The 24622-nt window shown below is 36.0% G+C and overlaps 5 protein-coding genes across 5 annotated transcripts in view; 2 read left to right on the plus strand and 3 right to left on the minus strand.

The window, feature by feature from the left end:
• LOC141330426 (uncharacterized) overlaps window positions 1-24622 on the minus strand; it is a 392843-nt gene that overhangs the window by 105458 nt on the left and 262763 nt on the right. The window lies entirely within an intron of this gene.
• LOC141330239 (uncharacterized) lies at window positions 64-3225 on the plus strand. The gene has a single exon (XM_073835511.1). It carries the CDS (start codon window positions 66-68, stop codon window positions 1827-1829), a length of 1764 nt encoding a protein of 587 aa, XP_073691612.1. The 5' UTR covers window positions 64-65; the 3' UTR covers window positions 1830-3225.
• Window positions 8721-11488, minus strand: LOC141330458 (uncharacterized). The gene is made up of 2 exons (XM_073835526.1): window positions 11207-11488; window positions 8721-10589 (listed from the first exon to the last, which is right to left on the minus strand). The coding sequence occupies exons 1-2, from the start codon at window positions 11283-11285 to the stop codon at window positions 9625-9627; spliced, it is 1044 nt and encodes a 347-aa protein (XP_073691627.1). The 5' UTR covers window positions 11286-11488; the 3' UTR covers window positions 8721-9624.
• LOC141330539 (SLAM family member 5-like) lies at window positions 17553-18486 on the plus strand. The gene has a single exon (XM_073835533.1). The coding sequence runs from the start codon at window positions 17708-17710 to the stop codon at window positions 18329-18331; it is 624 nt and encodes a 207-aa protein (XP_073691634.1). The 5' UTR covers window positions 17553-17707; the 3' UTR covers window positions 18332-18486.
• Window positions 22580-23668, minus strand: LOC141346287 (GTPase IMAP family member 4-like). Its single transcript, XM_073851179.1, has 2 exons — window positions 22852-23668; window positions 22580-22605 (listed from the first exon to the last, which is right to left on the minus strand). Exons 1-2 carry the CDS (start codon window positions 23666-23668, stop codon window positions 22580-22582), a joined length of 843 nt encoding a protein of 280 aa, XP_073707280.1.

The following is a 24622-nucleotide window of genomic DNA, read 5'->3' on the forward strand; positions in this document are numbered from 1 at the left end:
CTTTGAATTATGTTGATGTATACTGACAATCAAATGAAACTCTTTATTCATTAATTTCAGAGCTGATGGAAGAGAACAAGGAGAGTGAAGAACTGAGTGAAGTGGAGGAGAAAGATCACGACAAACCTGGAGAAAAACCTTTGGTTCATTCAAAGACTAAAAATACACTTGTAAAGAAAAGAACAGCCAAGAAATCTTTCACCTGCAATCAGTGTGGGAAGAGTTTTTCACAACCAGCAAACTTCAAGGTACACATGAGAAGCCACACCGAAGAGAAGCCGCACACATGTGCTCAATTTGGTAAGAGCTACGAAGAAAAGGGAGGCCTTAAAAAACACATGAGACTCCACACTGGAGAGAAGCGGTTTTCATGTGATCAGTGCGGGAAGAGTTTCACACGCAAAGCAACTCTTGAGCTTCACATGAGATTTCACACTGGAGAGAAGCTGCACACATGTGATCAATGTGGTAAGAGCTTCGGAAATAAAGGAAACCTTGAAGCACACATGAGAATCCACACTGGAGAGAAGCCGTATCCATGTGATCAATGTGGTAAGAGCTTCGTAAATAAAGGAAACCTTGAAGCACACATGAGAGTCCACACTGGAGAAAAGCCATTCACCTGTGAAAAGTGCGGGAAGAGTTTCACACAAAAAACACACCTCAGGAATCACATGAGGATCCACACTGGAGAGAAACCGTTCATGTGTGATCAGTGTGAAAAGAGATACTCAAACAAACACAGTCTTGAGAAACACATGAGTGTTCATACAGGAGTGAAGCCGTTCGTATGTGATCAGTGTGAAAAGAGATACTCAAACAAACACGGTCTTGAGCAACACATGAGTGTTCATACAGGAGTGAAGCCGTTCGTATGTGATCAGTGTGAAAAGAGATACTCAAACAAACACGGTCTTGAGCGTCACATGAGAGTTCATACAGGAGTGAAGCCGTTCATGTGTGATCAGTGTGAAAAGAGATACTCAAACAAATATGGTCTTGAGCAACACATGAGTGTTCATACAGGAGTGAAGCCGTTCGTATGTGATCAGTGTGGAAAGAGTTTTGCGGTCTCTTCAATACACAAAAGACACATAAAAATCCACACTGGAGAGAAGCCGTTCACATGCAATCAGTGCGGAAATAGCTTCATAGAAAAAAAAAACCTTAAGAAACACATGAGGATCCACACTGGAGAGAGGCCTCACGCATGTGAGCAATGTGGAAAGAGTTTCACGGATTCAGCGTACCTTAAGGTTCACATGAGGATTCACACTGGAGAGAAGCCGTTCAAGTGTGAACATTGCGAAAAGAGATTCTCAATTAAAAATAGACTTAGGATTCACATGAGAATCCACACCGGAGAGAAGCCATATGCATGTGATCAATGTGGAACAAGATTTTGCTATGCATCATACCTGAAGACACACCTGACGGTTCATACGAAGGAGAAACCACATTCCTGTTCTGAATGTGGAAAGAGTTTTTCACGGCCGCAAAGTTTAAAAACACATCAGAAAATACACATTGGTGTAAAAGCGTACATGTGCTTTGAGTGTGACAAGACTTTTATTTTAGCAAGTCAGTTAAAACAGCACCAGAGGATTCACACTGGAGAAAAACCATACAAGTGTTCACACTGTGACAAGAGATTCAGTATATTAGGAAATATGAAAGCACACGAGAGGATCCACAGCAGAGAGAAACCACACACGTGTGATCAGTGTGGAACCGGTTTTGCTTATAAAAGTCACCTAAATCTGCACATGAAGATCCATGCAGTGGAGAAACCCCTTAGTAGAGAAACCAATTCTTTTTTTGGACACTGACCTGATAGAACATCCAGAAAATGCACACTGGGAACAACCTTTGAAGGAATACAGGTATGTGCCAAAAAATTAGAGTGTAATTTGTTTCAAAAAGTGAAAATTGCATGTTATGTTAGTTCAAAACACACACAGTGAAATATTTCAAGCCTTTATTTGTTTCAATTTTTAATGATTATGGTTTAAAGACAAAAAAAAAAAAAGAAAAATCCAGTATTTCACAAAATTAGAATGTCATGACAAAGTTCAACATTGTAGGCTCCCTGTGTCCCAATCTAGTCAGCTAATTAATGCTAAACACCTGCAAAGATTTCCTCAGCCTTTAAATTGTCCCAGTCTTGCTTAGTAGGCTTCAGAATCATGGGGAAGACTGCTGACTTGACGCTTGTGCAGAAGACCATCATTGACACCCTCCATAAGGAGGAAAAGTGTTAAAAGGCAATTGTAAAAGAAGCTGGATGCTCACAGAGCGCAGTATGGAAGTACATTAACAGAGTGTTAAGTGGAAGGGAAAAATGTGACCAGAAAAGGTCCACAAGTGACAGGGATAACCGTAGCCATCCGTAGCCAGAGGATTGTCAAACAAGGGTGGTTCATCTGGGGGAGCTTCATAAGGAGTGGACTGAGGCTGGTGTCAGTGCATCAAGAACCACCACATACAGACATCTGCATGACAGCGGCTACAGCTGGTCCCAAGTCCTGTTTTCAGATGAAAGCTAATTTTGCATTTATTTTGGAAATCAAGGTCCCAGAGTCTGGAGGAAGACCAGAGAGGCACAAAAGTCAAGCTGCTTAACCCTCTGGGCCTCCTCATTAAGGGGTCACACTTGGCTCCCTCGCGGTCAAAAGTGACCGAAGCCTTAAAAAGTTTTTTTTTTTTTTCTCTTCAGGAAAATCAATTAAATATATTTTTGTTCAATAATATTTTGTAATTATTATTTAGAATTTTGAGCATTTTTTATGAATCTATGCAATATTTATACAGTTTTAATTAGCAATTTTTCCCAGTAGAATTACTATTTTATATTATATTTTTTAATTAATTATGTATTTATTATTTTTCAATAAATACAACATTTCACATTAAAATAGAGTAAAAGCATTTAAAATCCATTTTTTTAAAGTGAAAATTTCACCATCTAGTGGCATAAAAAAATAAAAACTTGTGTAATGCCATGTAAACTCCTGTATCTCCCTATATACATACAGGGGCTTTGGGATTCCTATTGTTTTTTTTTTTTCTTTTTACTGTTTCTTCATTTTATTAGGCTTTGCATTTAGAAATATATTCAGACATTCTAAAAGATACATTTTGGCAAGGTTTAGATTTTTTTTTTTTTTTGATTGGATAAATATCAGGTTTTGCATTTTTCTGCTTATTTCTGTGTGTCTGTGTGCGCGTGTGTGTCAGTTCTGTACTTTTGTTATTTTAGAGTGTCAGTCCTTGCTTACTTTTTTTCAGCACAGTTGCTCATTTGTAGCTTGTATTACCAAAAGATTATCCGAATTATCACATTTTTCCGTATTTCCCATTCACTTCCTATGTCGGTCATTTTTGACCGCGAAGGAGCCAAGTGTGACAATTTTTTTTTTTGACCCTTTAACAAATCCGAATCATGTCACTGATTTTTTTTTTTTTTGTACTCACATAGCTAATGCAACCAAAGTCACCAAGTGTCATCTCATTCTGATGAAGCTACGATTTTAAAAAATTCAAAACATAAAATTTTTCGGTCAAGAATGACCGAAGAGGCCCAGAGGGTTAAAGTCCAGTGTGAAGTTTCCACAGTCAGTGATGGTTTGGGGGTCCATTGCCTTTTATCAAGTCCACAGTCAACGCAGCTGTCTACCAGGAAATCTTAGAGCAACTTAGGCAACCATAACACCTCAACTGTGCCAGCATGTGTTTAAGATCCTTTTTTATTGGTCACATGAAATATTCTAATTTTGTGAAATATTGAATTTGTTTCTTATTTGTCTTGAATCCATATTCATCAAAACTGAGACAAAGTAAGGCTTGAAATATTTCACTTTGTGTGTAGTAAAATAATATAACATACAAGTTTCACTATTTGAAACAAATTATTGAAATAAATGGACTTTCCCTCGATATTCAAATTTTTTGGCACATAACCTGTAGTTCAGGGATCTGAAGAAGAGGCCATAACACTTTTAAGAGAGATGTGAATCTGATAATTTTTTACTTCTTCATTGTGTTTCATTGGAGCATCTAGATTATCTTCCACTTCTACTCTTCTTTTCTTCAGGGTTCGTACGGGTGCTTGAATTCCTTGAAAATGCTTGAATTTTAATGTAATGTTTTCAAGGTTTGAAAAATGCTTGGATTTTGGATGAAGTGCTTGAAAGTGCTTGAATATGCAGTTGCATCGGTTTAATATTAATTCGCTTTCATACTAAATAGTTATTTTTTGTTATGCTTGTAATATGTAAAGAAAGAAAAGAAAAACAGGTCCGCTCGAGTGTGCACGTGAGGCTGTAGTGCGATCCACCGGTCTTTCTTGCTGCGCGCCCTCTGATGGAACCTATGGATGGAACAGAGCGGTAGATAAAACATGCCAGTTATCAGGAGGTTGTTGCTTCAGTCCTCGATGGCTTGAAAACGACAAATAAGAATTATGTTTAAAATGAGAATTTGAGGATCGCAAAATTGCCAGCCCGATGTCCCGGGGCTATTGTGTTTTCCAGTCGGGCTGCTAAAATGTTTCACCGGACTATCTTAAAGGTCCACTGAAGTGCCTTGAAACACGCAGCATTCTTCTATGTGGTGACGTACTTTTAACTGAAACAAAAACAAATCGCCCAGCCCCGCCCACTTATTTTGAACAGCCAATAGCGTTCCATTAATATCTGCTCGGGCCAGAGCCTTGAGCTTGGCCACATTTGTAAGCTTATGACAGCCACAGACTAATAAATTACCGCACAGATTCAATATTAAACTCTTGCTAAAACGAAATAGTGATCATAATCATGCTGAGGTTGTGTAGTTTAATACATGCCGACCGTACATATAAGCGCATATGATCTGCTCCGTGTATTGCGTCTCTGTGTAGGGGGCGGGACATTACGGACTCTAGAGAGCATTTGATTGGACAGAACGTTTGATGAGAAACTGAAGTGCACGGTGATATCATCCAAATCCTTGATTCATATTGCCGGAAGTGACGAGGCTGTAAGTTTTGAATGCCCATATCTCGTAAACGCGAATTTTGTCGTTGTTTTGAAGCCCACTAGCATATAGATAATCTTAAGGCTAATATATTCATACTAAAAGACAAAAAACTTTAATTTTGATTTCAGGGGGACTTTAAAGTAGAGGGCTCGTGCGGGTCATTACAAACTCATCAATTTAGCCTGATCAAAGTTAAGGCCATACAAAGTTTTAAATGTATTAAATAGTATAAGAAAAGGCTTAATTATAAGTTTAAGAGTTAGGGACGGAAATACGAGAATCGCGATAGGGCTGGATAAAACTTAAAAAGGCAATGATGTCATATTGAATAAATATGCATGCTGCAGGTTTCAAAGTCAAAACGCGGCACGGATGTCTTTATATGAATGTATCTGAAGGGAACCGACTGTCCTCAGAAACGTGTCGTTAGCATTTTCATGTCATGTCTGATTAAACTGCGTTAATGCTGATTTGTGTACAGCCGTTACTAGGAAACCGTAGAATTTCAGCACTCCTAAAGCGCCCCCTGTGACAGGGAATGAATATGCTAATATTCAGCTGTTTAGCAAGATTATTACCAATTTTGGCCCATGTTTTTATGCAGCAAACACATAAGAGTTGTAAATGTAAAAGTTATGTGCTTTCTAAAAATCTAAACAATTAAGACAGTAATATTTATGTTTTAAATAAATTATACTTGATATATCCATTTTAAAGGTATAAAGGCTGAAATGCCATTGTATAAGATGTTTTGTTTTTGTGAAAATCTGAATTATAAATCATGTCATTTTATGGCTTAATGTTACTGTACATTGTTCAACCCCACTACGGTGTTCATTTTACTTGTGCAGCTCTTAAAAAGGGTCATAAATTGCCTTAAATTGAATTTTAAAAATTCTGCAGATACACTGTAAATAGTGAAAAAAAATTCCTTGATATTTGTTAATAGGAAATCAGATAGGAGTCTAAATGTCAATCAAAAATATTTTCAATGTTTAAAAAATTGTCTTTTTTTCATTTGGGCCAGTTAAATTTTATTATTAATTTTATAGTGTCTTTTTGACTACCTTTTAGTACTTTTAGGCTGGAATGTGAAATGTATTTGTGAAAATCCTTCAAGTTTTAGAAAGTTTTCAAGTTTTAGAATTTTAGTTTATCATATTTTTTTACAGTCATTTTATAGCAGTCATTAATGTGTTACCATAGACATTGCCCTACTCCACTCATACCACTCAAATTATATAATTTGTATACTGAATATTGACTATTTATATGGGGCAATGTTATATGCAATCTAGACAGTTGTTTTTTAATAGCACAATAACATCTGATTTAAAATTAAGAACTCATGTATGTGAATATGTAATTTACCACAGTGCTGGAAAATCTTGAAAATGCACCTTGAAAGTGCTTGAAAAGTGCTTGAATTTTACTTTGGAAAAGGTGTAAGAACCCTGTTTCTTGAGATGCTTTGGCTTCAGTCACTAAACTAAAGGAAAAGATCTGTCTCATTTGGATTCACTTCTCATTTTTTATTTTTTTGCTTCAAGTAATGATTGATTAAACACGATTCCTTTTATTAACAACTTAATGTCATTATTGTCCATTTTTATTTTATGTTCATTGTGTTTGTACCAGGAATCATTTTAATCCTGAAAGCCATGAATGTGTTTGGTCCAAATGTGGGGATTTCCATATTTCAATTACATTAAAACAGGTTTTACATGCGTAATAAATTATATGCTAACACTTTACAATATGGGGTACACTAATATGCATTAATTCATGTGTTGGAGAAAAATTCATAAGGGTGATTTTTGCTTACTTGTATAATGCATGTTGGAGGAAAAGACAACAGGTGGTAATGTGCTGATCAGACTCCTCTGTAAGGGGGTCTCCGGGGCTGCGTAAGGAGGGACCCAAGGATTGAAGACTCTACGGCTCCTTAGGGTGACCTGGGGGGGTCAGAAGGGGGTCTAAAATATAGGCAGAGGATGTCTAAATGATGAGATATAGGGATGCTTTTGTCTTTCTGTCCTTGTATGAAAGCACCAGCTGTTTTTAGTTTGTAACCTTGAGTGTGCAAAGAGATATAAAGCGGAGGAAATCTCTCCCTCCTTTGTCAAACTCAGCAGGGCACTGTGAACCTTTCTTTAAAGAAATAAACTAGTAAAGAGCAATTGCCCAGTTTGTCTTTATTGACAGAGAGTCTCCAGCACTATTTTGCACCGACACGTTTAACTAATTCAAATAATAAAAGAATACAAATATAGCTGCAAGCAGCAATTATGGGCTCAAGTGCACCAGAGGCAAAACTAGGAGCTAAGCATTGCATGGAGCACCAGACCAACTGCAACAATAACTAATTAAAGCAAGTCTAGGATGATTGTAATTGAAATTGTAAAATCATAAAAACAATCACTTGTAATACAATTCAATTGGTTATCACTTTTGACCAAGAGGTGGCGCTGTTATCAAATCGATGTGGTATGTTCAGTGTGAGGTTACAAGGACACACACACAGTTTGATGTCAATATGTCAAAGCTTTGCAGAGATACAGCCTCAGACGTAGTCTGGCATTATGCCTCAAATTTGTTTTGTCTATCAAGACAAAATCCGTAACTTTTTTATCAGCACTGTCTGATAATGATCTGATTAGGTTTTGGCCAAAATCCTACCAACAGTCGAGGGGGAGTTTAAAAAAGTAGGTTTTCCACATAAATCATAATGGCAGACAGGAAGTTCAGAAAATTACGGCATAATTAGCATATATGTTGTCAGCTTGATCCAAGGAATATCTTGAGACCAGTTTTATTACAATAGACAAAATTCACAGAAAGCTATTAGCGTTTATTTTTAATTGTATTATAACTTTGACCACAAGGTGGCACTTTCTCAAAACATCTGACTACTTTCAAGGCATGGTTTCGATAGTACATAAAAAGTTTCATAATGGTTCCCCAATGCATCCATAAAATGTAGCTCTAAGAGTGTTTCGCAAAGCGTTTTAGCACTAAAACTAGCTCCTAAATCTGTGAAACGTTAGTGTAATGTAGAGAACTAAAAAGTCATTAAGACCAAATCGCAACTATCCTAAAATAGGTATTGCTAGCTGTCTGCCTCAAACTTTTTAGAAACACTCTGCATTTATTTGCACACGTTTTCCCACACAACTTTTTTTGGTTTTGGAGGTTATCCCAACTCCAAATTTGGAACATATACTTGTTTTCTTTAACAAGTTTGGCCACAAGTAACAGCTGTTCTTGCGTCCAGTTTGGTTTTCATTTACGTTTGTATATCTTACTGTCAGCCACGATTATTCTATTCTGTTAATAAAAAAGGCTGTTTATATCAATATCAGCTAATTGTTTACAAGAAGCATGCATATAAGAGGCTGAGAATTATCTGAACATATACTTGTTTAATGACATTTAGCCTGTATTTCAAAATCTTTATTTGAATATGACAACATAAAATCACACTCTACAATATTTATATGAACGAATCTCTGACAAAGACTTCTCTATCAGCCAATCACTGTGTGCATAGTTATAGGCATGCTGGCATCATCCATAGCAATGAGGTCAACCCTGCCTTACTCTTAGCTTAAGACTTCTCAGCAGTTTGTCTCAGCAGCTTTGTTAATAGGTTTTAAGAGAAAACTCTTAGCTAAAAACTTAATGTTATTTAAGAGAACTCTTAGTGCTAAGATAAAATGTTTTGTGAATACGGGCCTTGCTTTTCAAACCAGAAAGAAGCAGTGCTCCTAGTTTGATTAGATGCAGAAAAATACAATAATGGGATTCTATTCAGTAGCTTTATTTAGATATTTTTGAACAGAAATCTCAATAAGCAAACATTTTCCATATGCAAATACAATTAGCGGACAATTTGAGTTGATAAAATATAAAAAGTAAAGATAAATTACTGCAAGTATGGGTCATTAAGGTTTAAAATGTATCATTATTAGTATTATTATGATACTGCTTATCGGTCTGGTTATTTAACGGCATTCTTTTTTTCTTCTTTTAACAAAAAAGTGCCCATTTAATACCAGGTTCCAGAACCATCACTTTTTACAAGAAAGCTAAACAAATCAATTACAAAGCTACATGACAGTGTATCTTGCATTTGTGTTCCTAAATACCCCCATAAATGGAAGAATAGTCCATTTAAAAATAAATCTCAGCTCTCTTAAAGTGTTACAGTACCTTCAGCTTCCTGAACAAGAACAGTTTGTAAAAAGCTTCTTTCATTTTTGAAAGAGTAAGCAAACTGCAATGGACATTTGAACATTATATGAAGTTCACAGGAAAGCAATATGATATAATTTACATCATGAAGCAAAATTAAATACAAGAATAAAACTTATTGACATTTTGGGGAGGAACTCCATCTTTGATTTGATTTGAATCTCACAGCTGAAACAGCTGCTTTTGATGATGAAGATGTGAAGATGAATTTGATTGACTGTGAAAACTTTAGACACTGTTTCTTTGACGTGTCGCTTGTGATGAGAGATTTATCCAGATGATATTTTAGCGCTTGATGTGTCATATTTGGTAAGGGCACAGTCTCAGAACTGCAAGTCCTGATCTGAATACGATCTAAGTGTGCTTATTTTTTGTATGATATTTTAAAGAACATGAATGTTTGAAACGCTTTCCACATTCAGTGCAGTGATACGGTTTCTCTCCAGTGTGGGTCCTCTCGTGTGTTTTCAGGGTTCCTGACTGATTGAATCTCTTGTCACAGTGTGAACACTTGTAAGGATTTTCTCCAGTGTGAATCCTCTCATGTGTTTTAAGGCTTGATGAATGACTGAATCTCATGTCGCAGTGTGAACATGTGTAAGGATTTTCTCCGGAGTGGATCCTCTCATGCAGTTTTAAACTGCTCGCTGTAGTAAAAGTCTTTTCACACTCAAAGCACATGTAGTCTCTCACACCAGTGTGCATTTTCTGATGTTCTTTCAAATGTTGTAGACGTGAGAAACTCTTTCCACACAGATGACATGGATATGGCTTCTCTTTTGTATGAACTCTCAGGTGCTGCTCCAGGTGTGGAGCTCTCAAAAACACTTTGTCGCATTGATCGCATGCATACAGTTTCTCTCTAGTGTGAACATTTATGTGTGCATTAAGATGTCCTAATTGTGTGAAACTCATCCCACATTGATCACAAGTAAACGGTTTCTCTCCAGTATGAACTCTCATATGTGCTGTAAGTAGTCCTTTTAGTCTGAAACTCTTCCCGCACTGATTACACTTGAACGGTTTCTCTCCAGTGTGGATCATCTCGTGTGTTTTCAGATATGATGACCGACTGAATCTCTTGTCACAGTGTGAACACTTGTGAGGTTTCTCTCCCGTGTGAACGTTCATGTGACGCTCAAGACTTGGTTTGCTTGAGACTCTCTTTCCACACTGAGGGCAGGTGAAAGATTTCTTGGCTCTTCTTTTCTTTAAATCTTTGATTTGAGAGCAGCTACGAGGTTTTTCTCCAGGTTTGACATGACTTTTCTCCTCAACTTCACTCAATTCTTCATTCTTATCGATTTCTTCAATCAACTCTAAAAGAAATTTGAACATAAAATGAACCCTGATATAACAATAGAAAATAGATCATTGTTATACAATATTTTGGTAATTTTTATGTATTTTTATAAATTATACACCCCTGATTTTTTTTTTTCATAAAAGAGGTGCATTGATCTTTAAATTATTATTATAAAAACATTATAGGCAAAAATCTGTTTCTATAGGAAGATCTATTAATTAGTTTTCACTATAGAATTGTTAAACATAATGTTTCTCAAATGTAACATTAAATGGTAGCACTTATGAGTTGGGCAACACTGCAGTGGAAAGTAGACAGTTATCTTACAAAATCTTAAAAAAATATATATATATATATACACAAACCCCATGTTTCTATAGGGAGAACTATGAAATACGTTTGTATGTTTGATCAACTACACAATTATCTAACATGCATTCTGTTGAAAAAAAGTGTTTTTTATTATTTGCTGCTCCGTCCATATTATTCAGCAGCTCTAAAGATTAATTCTATTACAACAAACCAAACCATACACTGCTTGAAACTTTATAACTAGCCATGTTTTTAAAGCTTTGTAAGCCTAATGTACCACAAACAGTCATTAAAGATGAATGAAGAATAAACAGCAACCTCCTTGTTCCTCTTGTTTTATCCTCCAGGGTTTTGGTTCACTCATGTCCTCTTCACTCTCCTCTTTAACAAACATCATCTTCACAGCTACAGAACTCAGTTCAGCTGATACTCAATGAGTCCCTGCTTGCTTTAAAGCTTAGTCCCTACAATAAGGATGAGAACATTACAGGTATTTACCGACCGGATTCAAAAACTGTATTTTTCTATTAATAGAAACAACGTTAGTAACAGTTTGTATTCAGCCAGCATCACGGCAAAACAACAGAGAAGCGCTGTGAAACTAATCTTCTTTCCCTGAGGTTTAACGGTGTTTGACAAACAAACGTTTGTGTTTTAGCGCCACCCGCTGGACTGGAGTGTCAAGCATCGAGAGGAGGAAATAATACCGGGGAAATTACTTATGCGTCTATCCACAAGGGTTTAGACTAGAAGGGAGACAGATTTCGCTACTGGGCATGCGCACATAAATCTAACGTTATTTTTATCACACTGTACAACAATACCCTAACCCTAAACTTAGCCCTTTCTATACTAAAAAAAATATTATAGTAAGGGCTTAGTTTAGGGTTGGGGTAGGTGTAGACGTTTAAAAAAAAATCGAATAGGTAGAAAAATTAATTTTATTGTTCGTTTCTGGTCGGAGCTGTACTCCTTCTAGCCACAGCCACGGCCTTGCAAGTGTGAGCATCTTCCGATTCAAAGTAAACAAGCGGGACCTGACACTCATTCATCCAAGAGTTGACAGGAGTGATGTGCAAATAAAACCCTGCTGAGAAAAAACGGCATATGCTGGTTGGGTATGTTTTGGTGCTGGGATGCTGGTTTTAGCTGGTTTATGCTGGTCCATTGCTGGTTGTTGCTGGTCCTTGCTTGGTCCCAGCAACATGACCAGCATAAACCAGCGAAGGACCAGCATTAACGAGCTATAGACCAGCATAAACCAGCAAAGGACCAGCAAAAACCAGCAAAGGACCAGCATATACCAGCTAAAACCAGCATCCCAGCACCAAAACATACTTTTCGGAAAAGATTAAAAGCTTCATGAGTGTCGAATACAGCGCTATCTGGTGTTTAGTATAAAATAAAGCAGCCAAAAGCATTTGAAGCTCCGTCAGAAGATGCATTCACCACAATTTACATAGATCGGCTCATGTTACATGCACAAATAAAAGTCTAACTGTCTGTGGGTATGTGTGTACCTGGTATTTATCACGTTATGGGGACCAAATGCCCCCACAAGTACAGTAATACCAGCAGTGTTGGCAGTAACGCCGTTTAAGTATAACGGCGTTAGTAACGGAGTTCATTTTTCAGTAACGGAGTAATCTAATTAATTACTCTTCCCATCGTTGCAACGCCGTTATCTTTACTGAGAATGTAAAGTGTCGCGTTACTAAAATTTGGTTGAATAAAGCGCGAGGTGTCATGCTTTGGCTACACATCAGCTGCCTGGAGAGAGCAGGGGTGGGGATGATGACACCGTTGCAAATGCGATGATGATTGGCTGGGTGGGCGGTGCCCTGCTCACGCTGTCTCAGTCACTGCACGCTCCTCTGACTACCAACACAAGACAGCGTGAGTGACAATGGCGACGAGCCGGGGAAATTCAAAGGTAGCGTTCGCGAACTGGAAGTACCGGCACTACTTCTCGTTAATTGAAATTAAAGGCAAGAATGTTTATGTTACATGCACGCTATGCCCAGGAAAAAAGACTTTATCGACGTCTGCCTCAAGCAACTCAAATCTTATGAAGCACCTCACATCAACACACAACACACATGTGAACATTATTTATTTTCAATATTTAATTTTGTTACTGTACTGAATATTTAAGAGTTGGATAGTGTTCTGTTTATTGTGCAGTAGGCCTAATATACAGTTACAGAGATTTGCACTAATGGCCAGGTTTTCCTTTGTTTTTTTTACCCAAGTTTACATTTGTGTGTCTTTATTTTGCACAATATTTATTTTTTATATGTTTTTATTTCTATGCATATCATATAGCAGGCTGCAATCTATTGAGCTCAAATAAATACCAAATGTTCTATAATACTGTATATAGTGTTTTTATTTTTCAATCAGTTAATATAAACATCTTTGATATTAAAGATGTTATAGAACGTAATAGCGTTATAGAACATAAAAAACAACGTCACAGTTACTTTGCTGAGTAACTAATTACTTTTACAATGTGGTAACTGAGTTACTAACTCAATTACTTTTTGGGAGAAGTAATTTGTAACTGTAACTAATTACTTTTTTAAAGTAAGATGACCAACACTGAATACCAGTAAATTTTGACCTTGTGGGGACATTTCTTAGGTCCCCATGAGGAAACAGGCTTATAAATCATGCACAATGAGTTTTATAGAGTAAGTAAAAGTGTGCACAATCTCCTGTGAGGGCTAGGTTTTGGTGTAGGGCCATAGAAAATACGGTTTGTACAGTATAAAAACCATTACGCCTATGGAATGTCCCCATAAAACATGTAAACCAGTGTGTGTGTGTGTGTGTGTGTTATTTGAATTTCTGACTCTGATAAATTCATTTACCCCTTAAACAGTGTCAGTAAATGCCAGTAGGAATATCAATATTTTGTAATATGTCACAGAGTATTTACTTATTCGAAAATGTACTCAAGAAAGTATAGGATTTTGGAAACAGTCTTTGTGTATAATCTTTACCTTCTAGCACCTGCTGGTGAATGTTGCAACTCCACACTTTCACTGTAATCTTTTTTTTAAATGGTGCCCATTGCTGAGAAAAAAATAGTTCCCTCTCTCTGAACACAGTGAGCTTGATCTAGTCCAGGGCTGCTCAACCCTGCTTCTGGAGATCTACCTACCTGCAGATTTTTGTTCCAGCCCTGCTCCAACACAGCTGTCTGAAAGGATCAAGTGCTACTTAAGAGATGAATTAGCTGGTTCAGGTGTGTTTAATCAGGGTTGGAGCTGAACTTTGCAGGACAGTAGATCTCCAGGAACAGGGTTGGGCACCCCTGATCTAGTCTAACTCCACTTCTTTTAACCTAAAGGGTGGACTAATGTTTAGCAATAGGGTAATGGAGTTAGGGTGTAGTCTGACTGTCTAGCTTCACCCATTGGCTTTGCAGTGAACAGACTCTTGTTTGGGCTATAGAAATGTTGACTGTATTCATGGATTGATTCAGTACTTTATTTAACCGTGAAGCAGTTTTATCTAGACAAGAAGGCTGTGAGGTTCATTGAAAGCTCTAAACAGCTCTGTAATAGCTCTTCATCTAGAAACTGAACACAGAACAATCAAATGGCCACATATGGTATCTTTGTCCACCCAGCACATCAAACCACAGTTTCTGAAGAAAACTGACCGCAGAAGGTTTCAGTTTGACTCAGATGAGCTACTAGAGCAGGGTTTCCAACTCTCTTGCAAGCTACAGTAACTTGTAGCCAGGTTGCAGCTAGGTAGCTCGCCAAGATATACTTTTCATTCATACAGAGTGAGCTAACAAAGACAGCCCATCCAATTAAAATCAATTATTTGTTTTGACTAATATTTAGGGTTATTTATCCCGTTTAGCATTTTAATTATTATTAAATCTGTGTTTGATTATCGCAATTTGAAAAAGAGTTCCACGCAGGCTCAACACACAGAGTAGGTTTCGTTTCATGTGAAAATATGACAGAAGGCAGGCTGCTGAGAGAAATTACATGAAATAATGTAAGATTGAGTTAATTGTATGATGTTTTCAGAAAAGTTTCAATGGTATTTTTTTTTCATCTTACCACCACGTAATGCTTAATAAAGCAGTGCTTATAAGTGCAGCACTGCTTTGTTTACAACAGCAACTGGGAAAACAGCTTTATTTCTGCTGTTCTGTATGCGCCACCTGCTGTCAGTGGATTTACAGTTTCATATTTTCTGATGTTTTGAGAATTTTAAAAAGCTTATTAGCTTTTGTAGAACTGTTTATCGATAAGATAAAATATAATGTATTATTCTGACTCATCCTTTTATAAATTATGTTTTATATATATATTTTTAAAAGGCTAAAATATCAGGATTATCATTTTATAAAACTTTTTTTTTTTGGTCAAAACTTTATTTGAACATGTTGTACATGTCTATTTAGATAACATGCTATGAATATTTGTGTTACTTTAAAATGTGGCCTTTATGAAATTATTTTAATGTGTGTATCAATACCTTTTGAATTTTTTCAGCACACTTTAGCATGCATTATATCATGTTATACAATGTATAACAGTTTGGACAGATACATTATTTAAGACATTAAAGTATTGAGTAACATGGGTAGCTCTCAGCCACTTTCATTTAAAAAAAGTAGCTCTTGAATGAAAAAAAGGTTGGATATCCCTGATCTAGAGTAACACTGGCAATATGAGATGGTAGACCATATATACAGTGGATATAAAAAGTCTACACACCCCTGTTAAAATGCAATGTTTCTGTGTTGTAAAAAAAAAAAAAAATCAAACCACAATGAATCCTTTCAGAACGTTTTCCACCTTTAATGAAAACTTAACCTGTACAATTTCATAAAAAAACAAACTCACATTTTTTTTTTATTTTTTTTTTTTTTAGGTGCGGGGAACTAAAAAATAAAGAAAACTAACATAATGTGGTTGCGTAAGTGTGCACATCTTTACACTAATACTGTGCTGATGCACCTTTTGATTTTATTACAGCCCTTGTCAATATTTGCCCACTCTTCTTTGCAAAAACGCTCCAAATCTGTCAGATTGCGAGGGCATCTCCTGTGCACAGCCCTCTTCAGATCACCTCACAGATTTTCAATCAGATTCAGGTCTGGGCTCTGGCTGGGCCATTCCAAAACTTAAATTTTCTTGTGGTGGAGCCATTCCTTGTTGATTTGGATGTGTGCTTCGGATCGTTATTGTGTTGAAAAATGAAGGTCCTCTATCTATCTATCTATCTATCTATCTATCTATCTATCTATCTATCTATCTATCTATTTTTTTTTTTTTTTTTTTTTTTTTTTACTATTTCAACAGTTAAAGTCTTAATTAAAGCCAAAAGATTATTGTGTGAACTATATGTGGGTCAAACTCTTTGGTGGGAGGACTCACACCAGATCAGTGAATAGTCATTTTAGATCAGACACTGAACGGGTAAAGAAATGTTTCACATGCTTAGTTTGCTCTGTTTGTGCTGGTGCCATCTGACTGGTAAGTTTAAGCATTATTATGACTTTATATTTTAATAAAAAAAAAAAAAAAAAAAATTAATAAAATAAAAACTACAGCTTTCGCTTGCCGTTGTCTCTGTTTAAATTGTAATTTACAGGCCTGGAAAAAGTCCTAATAATGTTTTTAAATGTCAAGAAAAAGAATGGAAATTTCTATAAAGAACCTCAGCAGGGCACCAGAAAGCGCTTTCTAAAACACATTGTTTTTGTGTTTGTGTGTGTTTATTTTTTAATATATTAATTTCAAGAATTGTTACTGAAAATACAAATGGCAAAACGGCTAATAAAAAAAATCAGTAGTAATGATAAGCAAGAACAGAAGTAATAAATTCATTAGTCAAGAAGCAATTAACAATTTCAAACAGTGGTAAAAGTTAAAAGGTTTAACCTCCTCCAGAATTTTAATACATATTGACACCTGTTGCACCAACTACAGCTACGACCAGGCACATCTACGCCAGCGTAAGTGATTCACAATAATTGCGAACTTTGCCAGTAATAAATAACTGTAAACGCATTTAACCATCTGATTTCAGTGTGTAAGCGTTACCAGTTACATTTTAATATGTGAACTACTTATGCACATTGTTGAAATCTAAACAACTAAGTCATTAAAGTTGAGGTCAAAAGTAAATTAGAACACACAAAATAAGAGGGATCACACAAAATGCATGTTTTATTTTTATTTTTTTACATTAAGCTTCTTTTTTTATTATTACTGACCAGAATAAGATATTCCACAAGAGAAAGTAATAGTCAAATGTATAAAAAAAGACACAGTGACAAAACTTTTTGAAGTTCATGGTAAATGCAACCTAACTGCAAAGCATGTAAATATCTACTATAGCTACTGAAGGGCAGTACTAAATACTAAAAAAAGAAAGAAAAAAAAAATAATAATAATAATAAGAATAAAGAAAACGAAGCAAAAAAAAAAAAGAATATATATATATATATATATATATATATATATATATATATATATATATATAACATTTCTATTGCTGTTTTGTGAAATATTTATTTTTCAAATTGCCTGTAAAACCACCTCATGCGAGCGTGAAACCGTTTTTGCGACATATGGGAGTTTTTGCACAATGGATGCGCAGCTATTGTGAATAACATTTTAAAGAATCTGCTGCAAACATCTCCTTTCGAAACCTTTGTTTCCACAATTTCAAGTCCGTGTCCAGCCCAGTCTTATCATAGAGAGTATGTCCAGCCAGTGTGAAAACCAGCAATGGTCTTAATGTTTCTGTTCATGTTCTTTAGGTGTGTTTTCTGCTGAAATGAATGGAATTCAGTCAGTGATGGAGGGTGATTCAGTCACTCTAAACTCTAATCTTACTGAAATGATGGATGAGGATCTGTTTCTGTGGAGGTTTGGACCTGAAAACACTTTAATAGCGGAGATTGATCTAATAGATGACAGCATGGCTGTATATGATGATGTTCTTGATGGGAGATTCAGAGACAGACTGAAGCTAGACAGTCAAACTGGATCTCTGACCATTATAAACACAAGAACTGAAGATTCTGGATGTTATAAACTAAACATCAATCATGCAACCAAGCATTTCAATCTCGCTGTCTATGGTGTTCTGCCTGTTCCTGTGATCAGCAGTAACTCTTCACAGTATTCTTCGTCATCAAATTGTTCAGTGGTGTGTTCAGCTGGGAATGTGAGTGATGCAACTCTCTCTTGGTACAAAGAAAACAGTTTATTGTCCAGCATCAGTGTGACTGATTTCAGCATCAGTCTCTCTCTACCTCTGGAGGTGGACTATGAGGATAGAAACACCTACAGCTGTGTGCTCAACAACCCCATCAGCAACCAGACCAGACATCTCAACATCACTCAACTCTGTCACACGTCTGCAGGTACGCTTATATTAATGTCGGTTTACTCCTAATTATACAGATCTGATGTTTCAAGTTTGTTGTAGATGTTCTATTTCGTCTATTACAGATCAGGGCCTACCTTTATTGTACATAGTGCTGATCTCGGCTGGATCTCTGTTGATTGTAGCTGTGGTCGTGATCTGCTGCATTTGCATGAAATGTCGAAAAACAGGTCAGGGGAACAAGCAATTGATATGTACAAATAGGTATCATTTTAAGACAGCTAATTTCCATTAATAATGAAATGTTGTCATTTTAATGCATCTGTGATTATTGTTAATGCAGTCGAGACACAGGAGGAAGACAGAACGGATTCTGCATTATGCAAACCAACAACACGAAAAACAGTAAGTAGCTAAAAGATGTTGTTGCAGTCAGTTAGTGTGATTGAAGTTTACTGATTGAAGTTTGCAAGACCAGACAGTCAATGTAGAGACGTTTGTGGTTTAGCAACTCAAGCACTATCTTCTGTGTTTGTGGAGCACATCAAAAAGAGTATTTAACCGTGTTTTTATGCTACATTACATTAACAAAGGCTGCTCTTTGCACCTCAGCAAAAGTCTTTTTAGTTTGCAGGGCTATTATTTAGAAGAACTTTTTACCAGATTTGCAAAACTTCATCAGTGCAAGCCAAAATGTTTTAGCACATATACAATGTACTTAAAACTATGATAATTCTTGCTTTGTTAATCTCGCGTTTACACTGGGTGTGCGTAGTTTATCATTTGATTGCTTCCATTTAAATCAATGGAGTTGCAATGTGATGCGTTTTTGTATTTTTGCTTGTGATGTGATCTGTGGCCTAAATTTGGTTTTGTTTACAATCATATTTTTTCAACCCGTGCAAAGTCATTTTTAAATAATTAGACTGCCATTGTAAAGACAGTAGGACTGCTAAGTGAGTGCCGAAGTCTGTTGCTATTGATTTCTGCTGCATGAACAACATTGATGATTAAATTTTTTTAATGCATTTTTTCTTTCAGAATTTAAAGACAAATGCTGTGTATGAAAATGTCCCCAAAAAATGGTGATGAAATGCTCTCTCATATGCACAGAAGTAGTTATTTTATAGTTTAAAAATGTAGCTAATCTGTATTAGTATAATTTTGTTGTACAACATTTTTGTCTGTTTTATTATACCTAACTTTATTAAACATTGATCCCACTCTTTACTCTTTTTCTTGGATCTTTCAAAAATTGTGTTTCTTCCTTAGTCACATAAGGGCTAATATTACAGGGACAGTTGACCTGGAATTGAAAATGTATGTTTCATTAATGTCATGTTGTTATAAACCATATATCATATATAAGTCATCTTTGAAAAGGAAATATTTTAAAGAAGTTCTGAGACGTCACTAGCCCTCCATTGACAAACTGTACAATTTGACTGAACTTAAAGAACTAATGGTAACTCATTGCCATAAAAATGCTGATTTTGTCTTGTTGAACAAACAAGACATTTCAAGTTATTTACATTGGAAAGTGTTGGTTCGTTGAACTAACAATCTGTTATAAAAACTTAAGAACTGAATTGTCAATTTACCAGTTAAAGTATCTCAACATTTTAAATTATTTAGGATAGTATACAGCACATGCAGAACATTTGTCCAATATAAGATTTTTAAGTAATACATTGCTTGCAAAAGTAAATTAAAACTTCTGAAAAGTAGCGCTGTGTTTCTAATGCAGGCGGATCATTTAGCCATCAAGATGAAGTAAAAGTAGTCACTATAAGGCCATAGTCTCGCATAGCTAGATTTTCAGACTGAAGAGTGAGGACAGAAGATCTGGAAACCTTGGCTGCTTTGAATGGCAAAGGCCCGCCCAAAAGGCTATATGACTGATGGGTAAAGTAACCAATCACATTTCGTTTTACACTGTGTCATGTTTAGGGGCATGGAAAATAAATATTAATATTAAAAATATTACTTTCACTTCTACTTGAGTAATTGTTTACATGTTTGTAAGTTTAGTTTTCGCTTGCGGTGTCGGTAAAAATCATTCTGATAATGATCATGACAGACACTGAAGAAACTCAAAACACTCAACAACTAATAAAAAGCAATAAATAAAATTGTCTTCAGTATTTTATTATCAGTGCGTGTGTGTTTAGAGGAATGTTAATTTTAAATACATTTCGTTAAAATGTAACCTGAAGTAACCCTGATCATCTCATCTGACCTGTTTGAACACACCCAGTGAAAAGAAATGAGAGGCGATCTGAGGAGATCTGCAGTTTACACAGTGAGAAACTCAAACTTTTCTGTCTGGAGGACAAACAGCCGGTGTGTTTAGTGTCTATGAATTCACAAAAACATGACAATCATAAATTCAGACCCATCAGTGAAAGTCGAAAGTGAAAGTTGTGAAGTATTGTGAAGTATGGTGATCCACACTCAAAACTGGTGCTCCGCATTTAACCCACAAAAAAGCAGTTGAGTAGTGAACACACACACACACACACACGCACACACACACACACACACACACACACACACACACACACACACACACACACACACACACACACACACACACACACACACACACACATGTTGGGTTTACATGTTTTATGGGGACATTCCATAAGCGTAATGGTTTTTATACTGTACAAACCGTACTTTCTATCGCCCTACACCTACCCTACACCTAAACCTAGCCCTCACAGGAGATTGTGCACACTTTTACTTCCTCAAAAAAACTCATTGTGCATGATTTATAAGCCTGTTTCCTCATGGGGACCTGAGAAATGTCCCCACAAGGTCAAAATCTACTGGTATTCCTATCCTTGTGGGGACATTTGGTCCCCACAATGTGATGAATACCAGGTGCACACACACACACACACACACACACACACACACACAGTGAGAACACACACCGGAGCAGTGAAAAGCCATTGCTCCAGCGTCCAGGAATAAAGATGCTTTAAAAGGTTCTTCACAGCAATGTCATAGAAAACCATTTTTGGTTTCACAGAGAACCATTCAGTCAAATGTTCTTTTAAAGAACCATTTCTTTCTTACCTTTTTATAAGAGAACCAAAGAACCTTATTTTGCAATAAAGAAAAGTTTGTGAAACAGAAAGGTTCTTTAGACACCAGATTACAGTGAAAAGATGAAGAGAAGGCAATATTGCACTGCAATAATGCAGTGCAAAATTTGCCCCATCCTGATTACTTCTGTTTTTCTGAACATCTCATGCTAAATGAATCCATAAATTAATACAGTTTGTAAATGCCAATGCTATGTACTGAAGCAAAACTTTTTTCACACACAACCTGTGTGAAAGTAAACAGGAGTCACTGAATTCACTAATTGTATTTTAGAAAGTTACTTTGAATAAAATAGATATTCTTCTCATTTACTGTATCTTTTATAAACTCGTTTGAATGAATAAAACACTGGGACAAGTAGAAAAATATCACAGATTTATTTAAAATTTGATGAAAAGTATAAAAACAGATTACCACACAAAGTTTTGAAATAATAAACAATCAAAATTATTTCAAGTTTGATGCAAATTTAAGCCCAAATGGGAAATGTAACGGACATCTGAATTACTGAAATGACCAGAATGTAAAATACACTTTGAATAAATTAAGTAAGAAACACACTTGAAATGAACTGTACAAAAAATATCACTTTGGTTGTCAGATCACTTATGAACTGTATGAACTGATATTATGTGTGTTCATGGTGGCCAGAGAAACTGAAAATTGGTCTCATCACTCTTCTGAGTACAAATAAATCAAACAATATACCTCTATTTAGCGTGTGATGAAACACGATCAATCGGGGATCCTGTGATTAGCCTCTTGCGGCTCCTCGTCCTGCACTGTCCCTGTCAGTCGATGTAGGTCACACTCCAGCGCAGCCAGAGGAACCCCAGACCTCACGGTGATCTGGGGCACTATCTGGTCTCCCTCGGTCCGATCACATGACGAATTTGCATTGATTTAAGTTATTTTTAGGATAACTTGAAGCACAGTCTGTATAAACGCTGTTTACGAGTAAATTACATAATCGCGGTGGCAAACAAACAACGTAGCAAAGGCAACAACCAGTGTATACACACACACACACACACACACACAATATACACTTCAAAGTATTAATAACATGGTTTATCAATGAATTAACTGTAATTGCTGAAATCATTAGCTCAATTGTTCTGATCAGCTCTCTCGTTCTCCTCTCTGCATGTCTACATACTAAACTACATACTAGAATTACATTCTAGTGGATTACACTTAGACTTAATATTTATTGTTGCAGGGGGAATCTACAAAGAAATAGAGTTTAAAAAAAAAACTTAAGAAGTATTAAAGAATTTCTTCAAGCAAGTCTTATAAAAAATCATCATGCACAGATGTCTTATTATGATGATTTCCCAACATTTTACTGAATTTAGCTTACTTATATATGCAAATCAGAAACAGAATCGTTGCAGTCACAAAACCTAAAATATAGCAAAACCAATCCCAAGCTAGCTTTGATTTTTCTTTTTCAAATTTTTCACGATATTCACGTTCTGCTTGTTCTCTGGTTTCATGGTAGATTTTCTCTTTGAGTTCTTGTTTTTCTTTCTCTAATTTTTCTTTCAGGTTTTGTCTTTGTTCTTCAAAATCATTTTCATTTTTTTTCTTAATTTGCTCTATTTCTGCTTCATATTTGATTCTCAGCTCCTCTTCTCTTCTCTTGATCTCTTCATCTTTCTCTTTCAGTATTCTCTCTTGTTCTTCTTTGATGTTCTCCTCCGCCTGCTGGAACATCTCATTGGTGTAGAAACTCCCTCCATTTGCTGCCACCATACGGTCAATCTTATCCAGAAGCTTAGAAACCTGCATCTGATCTTCAGTCTCGATGTTATTGAACACATGGTATCTGTTACCACACTGCTGGATGAGGTACTGTAAACTATCATTTTCTTCAATAAAGTCTTCAATGCTTTTTCCTCTCAGATCATCTCCTCTGGTGAAAAGCACCATGGTGTACATTCTGGATTGATCACCAAACATCTCCTGGATCATCTTCACTGTATCTTTCTCCTCTTGAGTGAATCGTCCCAGTTGAATCACCAGCAGAAACACATGTGGACCAGGAGACACCATTGAGATGCACTTCACTGTCTCTTTTTTGGTCTCATCATTATCAACTCCAGTATCAAACAGGCCTGGAGTGTCAATCACAGATATCCGTCTTCTGTTGAACTCAGTCATATCTTTCTGACACTCTCTGGTCAATGAGCGTGAAGTCATCTCTGATTTAAAAGTCACTCTTCTCAGTATAGTGTTTCCAGTTGCACTTTTCCCAACACCGGTCTTTCCCAGCAGCACAATCCTCATAACATGACCATCATCATTGCGTGTTACACCTACTGACAGCAAAAGCTAAACAGTTAATGATATCCTTAAAAAAAATGCACTACAAAACAACTATATGCCAATAATAGTGAAGAAAAAAACAAAACATATTCACTATTAATTATTAGTTTTCCCTCAACAAACTCATATTTAGCTGCTTATAGTAAATGGTAGCTGTAAAGTTGAGATTTTGGTTGGTTTAACAGATCTAAAACATGATTAAAAAAAAAATAATAATAATAGTATGTGCAGGTTGATATTTCTAAACTTGATATGATCATCCCAGAGCCGCTGAAAATCTGAATTGTGACAGGCTTTGGTCTCCCCATTGTGCGGTTCATGGGGAAAGGAAGCAATCAAGTGTCAGTTAGCAAAATTCAGTACACACAGCATTTTTTATTATTAATATAAAATAAATACAAAGAAAGCCGATTCTTTCTTTATTGTATATAAATTATTTATTTTCCTCTTTTGTTAATTAATAATTGTTTTAAACTCAACGGTAGTCAAATGTGATGGATCACCTGAAGTGTAACTTTTCATTAATTAAATAAATTAACACTTTAGTTCAATCACTTGACATTTTGGTGCTAAATAATATTTGCAATAATTATGATCCATCTTTGATCATTTAAAATTATGTTTTCTAAAACATATTTTACCTTTATGCACTATCTACTGGTTGTAGTGGAAATGTAACACTTGTTTAAAAAATAAAAGTGCTGTTCATCAAGTGTACATTTTCATACATCCTGGCAGTTTTTCATTTTGCAAACAGGGATAATCTTTGAAGGAAAAGGATCTCATTTATCATAGGATGCACCAAAGACACACTTATATTTTTAAGGCTGGTGCTGTTGTCAAGAGCATTTTGGGTGTTTTATCTCTGCTATTGCTATGCCATTGCGAACATTTTTTTTATTTAATGCATTTCAA

Source organism: Garra rufa, chromosome 1, assembly GCF_049309525.1.
Source record: "Garra rufa chromosome 1, GarRuf1.0, whole genome shotgun sequence".
In the NCBI taxonomy this organism is placed as follows: domain Eukaryota; kingdom Metazoa; phylum Chordata; class Actinopteri; order Cypriniformes; family Cyprinidae; genus Garra; species Garra rufa.